This window comes from Phlebotomus papatasi, chromosome 1, assembly GCF_024763615.1.
Source record: "Phlebotomus papatasi isolate M1 chromosome 1, Ppap_2.1, whole genome shotgun sequence".
In the NCBI taxonomy this organism is placed as follows: domain Eukaryota; kingdom Metazoa; phylum Arthropoda; class Insecta; order Diptera; family Psychodidae; genus Phlebotomus; species Phlebotomus papatasi.
Genome location: NC_077222.1, coordinates 97,060,285 through 97,070,623, shown reverse-complemented (window position 1 = coordinate 97,070,623; position 10,339 = coordinate 97,060,285). Strand labels below are relative to the sequence as shown.

The following is a 10,339-nucleotide window of genomic DNA, read 5'->3' as shown; positions in this document are numbered from 1 at the left end:
GCTCTTTCATCGTTTACTCGCACTGTGTGACCATTAGCAAAGCTAAAAGTTAAAGCGGCTAAACTGTTAGAGTTAACGAGTTGAAGTGTTCAGGAAACCCTTTATAAATCGTCCAGTGGACCATTAATCCGACCTTTATTTTATATTCACTATCCCTATTCCTTGGAGGGGTCGTCGTTGGAGATGTACATCAAGAAAATCTCGGTTTTTCGTCATATTACTTTCAAACAACTCAAAATATGACCAATGGCTTCTACACACTAGATATATTTATGTCCATATTGAAGTAAACTCCTTACGTTTCTATAGGAAAACAGTCAAATGAGACGCTTAGAGCAGAAGTGGACTGTTTTAATAGGGAAATGCATGCAAAAGAGACCACATCTGCTCTGAGAGTCTCAAATATGGACATAATTTTCTCTAGTGCGTAGAGATCATCAGTCAAAATATCAGGAATATCAAATTTTTACTCAGCAAGAATCAATTTTTGCTACTTGGGTGGGACACAATTCTGTTTAAATTCGTTTAGTTGATAATTCTAAAAATAAAGATAGAGTAAAAAATCACAACATTTGCAAAATATGCGTTATAAATCAATGACGAACTACATATTAAATTAAAAAATTGTTGTGTATTAGCTTATACCGAAGGAACATTTTGTTATCAACAAAGATCAAGACATGCATATTCACACTGATGCCAGTCATTGTGTATGGCCTAAAAATAGCACCGTTACCCGCATAAAAGAAAAAAAGTAACTGATCTTTGAGAGATGGGGCTACGACTGACCTACGGGTATTTTCATGAGGAAACTACAGAAGAATTCCTAACAAGGATGACCATGAACTGAGGAACCTTTATGGAGTGGCCGATATTAGGTGAGATTCTTAACAATCTCACCTACTATAATCCTAACAAAATTTCATGTCGTCCGATCGACCTCAAATTTGGCCAAAACGTGTTTCAGCACTTCCTGATCACGAATATATATGTGGCTAATTTACGTTCCCGGCCGGCCGGCCGGCCGGCCGGCCGCTCTTTGGAGCTTAATAGCTCCTAAACTAAAAAAGATATCGACTTGCGGTTTTCGGCAAAGGTTATATATCGGGTGAAAATTGCAACTTGGTGCATTGACCCCCCACCCCCCACCCCTCCTTCCGCCATTTTGAAGACCCCCCTTTTTTTGTTTTCTCAATAGCTCCGCCCCTATGGCATCGAGCGGGCTCAAATTTTAGTATGTTATAGCTGGGCCTTAGAGCTTTCCATCAATACCAAACTTAAGGTCCCCTGACCCCCCCGACCCGAGCTATAAGGGTCCAAAAAAAATTTCTTAAAATGGCCATAACTCCGGTTCTAATTGTCAGAATTTAAAAAGTGAGGGCTTTTTGGAAAGCTCTCGTGAAATTCCACTTCCCCTTCTAACATCGCAAGTTCATAAAACCACCGCTAGGGGCGCTATTATTAAAAAGAAAATTTTTAAATCTTATAAGTTAAATAACTCAAAAATTCCATTGTGCATCGGGCTGAAATTTTAGTATGTTGTAGCCGTTGATTATACCTATCAAACAAAAAAAACCTTAAGTCGATCCATAACCCCTGACCCGAGCTATAAGGGGTCAAAGTTCGAACATTGACCGGCCTCTATCTCCGGTTCTAATTAACATATCGACCTAAATTTTACCTTTTTGGTTTCGTCTCGATGAGCACTTTCAGATGGAAGTTCAAAAAGTCACCACAGGTGGCGCTGTGATAGCGTCAAAATTCATCGAAATTCAAAGTCACTTTTCTCAAAAACGGCATTGTGCAAGTTAATGAAATTTTAGTATGTTGTAGTCCAGTCTAGGACGTTTCCAAAATGGTGCGTATGCGCGCTGTGGTTAAAACAGAACCGGAGATATGAGGGGTCAAAGTTCACAAAATTCAAAAAATCATATCTCCGGTTCTATGTGACCGATTTTGATGAATGAGGGCTTAAACGAAAGATCTCACCAAATGCTACAACTTTCTAGAACATTTGAACTTTGTGGGACCAACACCAGGGGCGCCACAGTCGAAAAACCAATTTCAATATCACATAACCTCAATTATCTCGACTGTCGCTGAACCGATTTTGATGATTACTTCGACATAATTGTAGAGCACATTTGTCTCTACATTTCGTCCATACATCATTTTCCGCTCAGACTACGCTATCACTTCGATTTTGCCGTTTAAGTGTGAAAAAATTGATTTTTCCCATAATAACGCTTTGAAATCACTCAGATGCCAATTTGACTGCCTCTACTCCACCAAGACACTTAAAATAGGGTTTTAAATAGAAAGTCCCACAAAATACAAAAATTCCTTGATATAGTTGAAGTTCAACAAATGACTACTTGGGGCACTCTGGATGAAAAAACGAGTTAAGAAACAAAAAAACTCGCTTATCTTGGCTTCTGAGTAATCGATGAGATCATGTTCTATAGGAAAATTATAGAGTACATTCTGGTCTACATTTCACCCATAGGGGAAGTGCTTATAATTTTGGACAGTCTGCATATAAGCATCGATATCCTAAGTTTGAAGTGCCATATTTTCAATACTAATTGACTTTTCTTGTTACTCTCTTTTCAGAAGGATTGTTTAGAAACTTGGCAAGCTATTTATCATCTCATTTTTACTAAAATTAGTTTTAATACGTTTAAAAATGAATTGATATGTAGAGGTGAATTTGACTCTTATTTTGGACAACTTGGTTATTAATTTTTACAACTTGTCTGTAAATTTGGACAGATAATCCGCCTCAACAGGATGCCCATTGTTCTTCATTTTATGAACCAATCTTACCAAGTCCTCTTCCTGGTCATGTAAGGGAAACGTGGAATGTCACAAGAAGCCCAGAAACTTTCCATATCATTCATTAAAGTGAGTTGACTTCGGTACTCCAAGTACGTGCGGATTCGCTCATTCCCTGCCCTTTCCGGGAGCCTTTCAAGGCATTTCTCACTGCATCTCTTTCGTAGAGATGATGCTCCTTCATTTCTCCAGGCATTTGTCCAACCTAGTCATCACAAAAGCTAAAACTTCACGAAATTTCGTGAGAAAAACACCTGTCCAAAATAAGAATCATCACCTCACTGGTGAATGTCTTAAAAAATTTCCCATTTTTCACATGAAAAATATAATTCACAAGGCAAATCTCACTTCAGGTCAAATGTACAAATCATCAGTAACGTGAATCAACACAATATTCAATGAATATTCAATAATATCACTCAAAAACAGCGAACAAACTTTGTTAGTACTTCACCAAAACTAAATAAGACTGAAGTAAGCCACGAAGTTCTGTCATATTTCTCGTAAGCAATTGCTCACACTGAATTTTCAACAAAGCAATTTCAACTCAAATCATATTCAAATTTTAACGTATTTAGTGTTAAAATCTTCCAAAAAGAACAAATATTTAGATAGAATTCATTATTCATCAAATATTGGAATAAAAATCCATCATTTTAATCAATTTATTTTTAGTGTCCAATGTTATCCTCAAAGTGTCCAAAATAAGAAACTGGACAAAATTAGAAGCATTTCCCCTATATCACTTTTCTGCCAGTTCATCCAAATCCTTGATATTTTGGTTTAAATACAAAATTTGTATAATTTCACGAATTTGATTCAAGATAACTGAATGGCGTCTCCCAACTTCAGCTCTAAATCGAATTTGCATGCACTCCGAGTTAGCTCACGTTAAGAATCTCACCTACATAAGCCGGTTAGGATTATCTGTCCCTTTCAGCCTCTATCCGGGCTAAACGTTTGAGTTGGCTTGGTTATTATTATTAATAGTATCGAAGCACTTTATTTGCTTGGAAGAATTGCTGATCGTAGATCGCCCAGGATCGCTTGTCCCGTAGTGATTTTTTTTTGGGTGGAAGCGGTGCATTTGATTACTTTTTATCACGGTAAAAATGTCTTTTTTCTAGACATTCAGTTGCTTGCACCGGGCGGGACTTAAACTCACAGCTGTGACAGTCGAATCAGAGATCTCACCGCCCAAGTTCCAACGGTTTTGCCTATTGCGCCACTGAGATTCCTATTTGCTTGGTCACATTTGGCATATGCCAGAGGGAAGAATATTCAGGAAACTGTATGAGTGAAATCTAGAGGGGTCAAGAAGTAGAGGTGGATAATGCCCTAAGAACTTTTGGATTCTTTAACAAAGTTAACAATTTCTTAAGGAATTTCTCGATCTGCAAACACAATTTCTTGAAGAAAAATATCTGAAAAGAGATGGCAAACATCCCAGCTTTGCAGAATGCTCGAGCTCACGAGAAACACATCTTCACGTAATATCTTTTCGCATGGCTATGCATGGTAGTTTAATACCGATTAAAATCGTGAGAGACATATGATCTACGGCTACTTTACCGATTCATTACACTGAGAAAAAAGGGGTGCGATTAACTTTTTTCTTCGTAACTTCAACACTTTTTAGGTGTAAAAATATATCAAAATTTATTAATGTTAATTTTACACCTTTTAAGTGTAAAATTAACATGAAAAAGGGTAACTTTAACTCACAATACACCTAAAAAGTATAATATTGACACCGATTTCGGATCAATAATGCAGGGTAAAATTAACATTTCCGGAATGTTATTTTAACTTTTTAGGATTTCTCTCAATGACGTGTTAAGTTCGCTGCAGTCGAGTTCAAAATTTCAAGACCTTTTCTGGAAATCCAAATCTAAGCAAGTCTGTAGAAAAATAAGCTCTTCAAACTAGATTAACTTTAACCTTCAAAAATTCTATATCGAAATGTATTTCGGACATAGGTGTCTAAGGACAAAACATTCACCTTGACTTCCTCCAAAACACATTTGAAAATGAAAAACATAGTAGGAATCGTTTACGAAGAAAAAAGACAAAAATCTTTTTTCTTCGAAAAAAAAACAAAGAAGGAAAAAAGACACACATCTGAAGGTAATGTTCACTAATGGGGGGTCACTGAAAACCGGAAGTTGATATCTCTCACCGTTTGTGCTCCATATAACTGCTCTCTCTTTGACTCCGTGCAGTAAAATGATAAATATTAAAACCGAAAATTCTTTAAATATTCTTATTTGATAAAATAGAAATTTTAATAAATTCTGACACGATTTTCATACCGTGTCGCTTGGATCAGCAATTGTAGTAACTTCCTCCATTACCTAATTTGAACTTTTTGTATACCATCTGTATTTCAAAATTGTTACAAAAGTAACAGATTAGGTGGTGCGAGAATTAGCACAATTTACAGTGACAATATGTACACGCACATGTGTAAGCGACTTACATCAAAATGCTTCATTTTGACGACAATTTTACGATTTAGACAATTTAGGAGTTATAATAAGCAATTTCACTCTAATTGACGTAAAGTCCCATATATTTCTTCAATAAAATGTGGAAATAGTTATCGCAGAAAGGGGTAGATTATGATGATCATTTTGAGTCCTTAGCTTTTAGCCGTTGAAAATTATAAAGACCCACACCTGCTGATTTAGTGCCTAAGGTGAGAGAGAGGAAGAGAAGTGGTGAGTGAGAATTATTCAACTGCATATGCCGTTGGATTGGATGCATAAATATGGTCACATGATGGATGACGGTCAAGTGGATGTGGGTGGAAGTGGGTGGGAAATGGAAACCGCATTACTGATTGAAATTTTATTGTGGATGACGTTTGGACACTTTTCAAAAATTTCCACATGCCACACACACAAATTTATGTAATTTGTGCCACACTAGACAAATTATTTTAATGGCAGGAGTGGTCCATTTCGCTGATGATGATGATGGCAAAAGCGGTTGCCTGTGACTCTCTCTGCACCAATGGCTTTTTGTCGGCTCCTCCAGAGCAGTGCATTTCGCAGTGTCCCTCTTTTTGCCATGCCGCGCAATGGGCATCCCGATGGTGGCATCAGCAGCAGACAGCCTGGCCCGACAATGAGACACTCCAATGTACACACAATCGCTCGCAATTAAAGTTGTGTGCTCGCCCTAGAAGTGCAGTCGCACAAATTTGATAATTTTCAATGAAATTTGATTCACTCTTTTCCACACACATCCTCATCTCCAATTTTAATGAATAATGTGCCCGACAGTTGGATTAAATCTCTGACAATTTCACGCTCCAGTAATGAGAACCATCTCTATCATCTCCATCAACAGTTTATGCCGCACATCCAACCATTATCTTGCTGCCATGGGTATAAAATGCCAAAGAAGATGTGCCACTCTTGCACTTGGCTCCCCAGGCTCTGGAGTCTCGCAAGTGATGATCACGTGTGTGAAATTGTGAATTTTCAAGTGGCTCGGGAGATGACATTTTCGAAATTGTTTGGTGGGAGTGTGGATGGAAATGACACGACGCTGACAACGGTGAATGGCAATTTGGGTCCAATTGATCGCTTCTTCCGGACCCATTATCACCATCACTCCCCTCATCAATTCTTTCCGCATCATCCACCATCGTGGCATTCATCCTACGACCCAGTCCACTCCCATCACGCCCCCAATCATGATTACTCAGGTGGAGCTTTCTATCATCCTGGAATCTATGGCATGTATGGGTCGTTCTTCTCATGAAATTTTCAACTCAACTATTTGTGGAAATTTAAGAAATTTACAGTGAAATTTTCAAGTGATTTATTTAATAGTGCTTTGATTTCCTTAAGTGAGTTTCCCTAGAAATAGTTGATTAACGTTAAGTTTATTTCAAAATATATATTTTAAATTTCTTTGGTTTATAACAAAATTTAAGTGTAACAAAATGACGATATCACAAGAGTTAGGAAGACGAATAGGGGAAAGTGGGGCGCTTTTAAACTGGGGTACTTTAAAAAACGGCTTTTCTGTCTTATTTTTAAATGAAAATGATCCTTACATCATTTAATTTAGTTTCGCAATTCATTTGTGGAGCTAATATTATAACATGGTCATAGTCCTGTTCGTTCCGCAGAGCTGAGCCTTCGGAGAAGTAGTAGAGGATTTTGCTAAGGGGCTAGTGAAAGGCTTTAAAAGTGAGATCAAAGCGAGTTTCCTCAACTAAGAGTGAAGAATGATCAGTGATAAAGAGCAGTGCTACTGCAATGTCAACCTAAATTTCAATGATCTGGGAAAAAATCACATCTAATGGCCTAAGCAAATATACTCATATTTAGCCTGTGAAATTTTGCAGCAAAGGATTGAGTAAAAGAAATTCATACAAGTGACCTCTATCTAGTTGACGATCCTAATAAGCCCTTATCACAGTTTGGGATAAATCTTTACCGCCAATTTTAACAGGCAAAATATTTTCAGGGATCAGTCTGAGTCCATTTGAACCCTAAAACATTTTTTTGTAAGTAGAGGAAAGCGTTCTACCTTCTGATAATTCTAACTTCGAACAACTCCTTTTTATTCAATACGTTTTTATTTAATTTTACCCATTATAATAGCATATTTTAATAACTAGTCCAATGTCTTAAATTTCCTGAAAATTTGACCATATTTCAGGGGCTACAATCCTCGAATTCTGTCATCATACTGGATCCAAGAAGATTTCTAATTTTTATTTTATTTTTAAAATTGTTTGTGTTGAAGTTTTTTTGTTCCTATTTTTTTAAATTTTTTTGTTAATTTTATTTTTTTATTATTTTTTTCATAATTATCACATTTGCAAGAGGCATTATCCTACTTTTTGCGATTAAATAAAATAATAATAATAATAACACATTGTTCGACCTTCCTGACTTATTTATTGATCTCTAGAAAGCATGACATTCATTTTAGAAGAATCTAATTGTTCAAGTAACTGCGTCATGTGCCAAAAGGTAATAGCTAAAGTCATTAAAAACAAAAGAAGATTTATCCGTAATATGGATCTTGTTAAAATTTCATAATGAATCAAGAAACAGCGAAATATATAGTATTAGAAATCAGAGTTATAAATTGTACAATAAAAAAATTTTAAGATATTAATTCGAGTGAAAATCGATTCTTTTGGCCATTCTAATTCGGTCTGAGTTGAAGTTGCCAAGATATATTATTTTCGTATTAATTTTAGCACAAAAAAAACTCAATTAAACTCAATTTCAATGATAGGTATCTTATCTGTATGTGTGTATGTATTTATTATTTCATTACCATTCACACATACTCATATTCAACCCATTATCTCTGGAAATTAATTAAAAAAATTAATATTAAATTATGTTGGATTGAGAAATTGCTTTGAATAACTCCGACTATTTAAAAGCAACTTATTTTAAAGCTTTTTGTCGTATAATATATTTAATCATCGGAAGAGACCGGCATTAAATTTTTTTGTAAAAATCTTAGGTTAAATATTTATCTTTGGCAGGTAAATAACCCAAAATTGATCAGAAAATTGTAAATCATATCTGAAATTTGAAAGTGATGCATAATTTCTTTATTTTTATCCCTGAGCCTTAGAATATTTCATTATTTTCAAGCAATTAAGAATTTTATATTTTCCTCTTCAATTATCTCTTAATCAAATTTTGTTTTTTCTAGCAGCGAAATTTATTTAAAGGTTTTTTTTTTTATTTAGATAATTTTTATATGCGAAAACGTTATCGCTGAAAGTTTTCTATGCTCAAAATAAATGTTTTATTCACAAGTTCTCGGTAAAATACTCTGCTCATGTTGTACTTCCTAATGATTATAGCTCTAGTGAGTCGAATATATTATGTATAAGATCTTATGTGTAAGAGTTCTATAACTATGTATCACAAGTTTTCATCCATATTAATTAGACGAAATTATCATTTTATCAATTAGACAGTGTTGCTGCTTTTATTAACGATACGAAAACTATACCTACCGAGTCAGGCAACAGAAGGACTAAATCGAGGGCAAGATGGGATAGTTTCAAACTCCATGACTTTCGAAAATATTTTCGAATAATAAATTAATATCTTTAAAATTGGCTGTATGTTTGACAAACCGCTGAATTCCAACTGAAGTTATGTAGGGGGAAGTGGGGATACTTTAAGTTGCGGAGCTATATTGATATATAACTTTTTCGCATATTTGTAAAGAAAACTGGGCGTGGTAAAGCTCAAAAATTGTATACATAGCCCACAGCTCAAAGTAGCTCCATCTTCTCTAATTTGAATTCAATGGCCTGAATTTGCCCCACCTTTCTCTATATTATCCATTAGCTGACTATACTTCAAATTTGGTAGTAAGCTCATTAAATAAAATTGCAATGTTAAACTTCAAATTAAACGATGTGAAAATAGCCTCATGAAAATTTCATCAAATTTCCACATACTCATCCTCCTGTGTATCCCTGCATAATGAGCTCGATGAGCCACTATATAATTCAATATATTTGTCTAACTCAACTGTCATCAATCATCCCAGTAATTGGCTGGTATTGAAAATCACTTAGACACTCAATAATATTCCGTCCATCCAGGTATGGTTCCCATCACCAAGGATTCGGCCTCAAACTGGGTCACGGCAGCTACGACGACCACTCTCCATATGGGTAATATCATGGGAATATTGCATTTCCAATAGAGTGTCATCTGCCTCTGGGGTGTTCTAAATTTTCTGCATTTTTCCTCTTCTAACCATAAATTCCAGGACAAGCGGTGGTACCGTTTACTACGACCATGGTCCCCCACACTACTCCTCGGGGCGAAAGAGTGGTAAAGGCAGTGGAGCACTGTCTGCCTTAACGTTACTGGCATTTCTCTTCTTCCTCAATTTGCTTCAGAGCTGCCTCAAGGAGCACATGGACGCCATGAATCCTACAGTGATGGTGATGACCGCGGGCTCAGGGCGAGAGCAGATGGAGACCATGGTCTTTGAGGGAGACCACGATGGAGTGGAATTCTCCGAGGGAAATGCAACAAATATGGAAGAATTTAGTGCTCATGAGCATTTCGTTGAGCTCCCAAGGCTCGTCAAGCATCGTGAAAATACCACAAATTTAAACGTTTATCTAAGGGATTACTCAACAGGGGATGAAAATACATAACGTATAAGAGCTCTGTAATAAATTAAGTATTTAAAAGCATAAAAAAACATCTTAAGCAAATGATGTGATAAAATACAAAGTTTGCAAGTGAACTACCTTGTTTTATTACATAATTTTATGAGTATTTCTTTTAGTATTTTATTTGGATTGAAATATTGGTGATAGTTAATTATATAATTAACTTTCATAAAGAAAAATCCATTAATAATTGAAATCTTTTCAATGTGACAGCCTCAGCGTAATACCTGCTTATAATTAATTATTATATTTATTTTGATGTTACTGGCCAATTCGGATTCTAATTATCCCTTAACAAATAAATAGATC

At 35.7% G+C, this 10,339-nt stretch overlaps 1 protein-coding gene across 1 annotated transcript; it reads left to right on the top strand.

Moving 5' to 3' along the window:
- The first annotated feature begins 6,255 nt into the window (after nucleotides 1–6,255).
- On the top strand, nucleotides 6,256–10,041 carry LOC129809925 (uncharacterized). The gene is made up of 3 exons (XM_055860071.1): nucleotides 6,256–6,584; nucleotides 9,446–9,517; nucleotides 9,616–10,041. Exons 1-3 carry the CDS (start codon nucleotides 6,340–6,342, stop codon nucleotides 10,010–10,012), a joined length of 714 nt encoding a protein of 237 aa, XP_055716046.1. The 5' UTR covers nucleotides 6,256–6,339; the 3' UTR covers nucleotides 10,013–10,041.
- The last annotated feature ends 298 nt before the right edge of the window (nucleotides 10,042–10,339 follow it).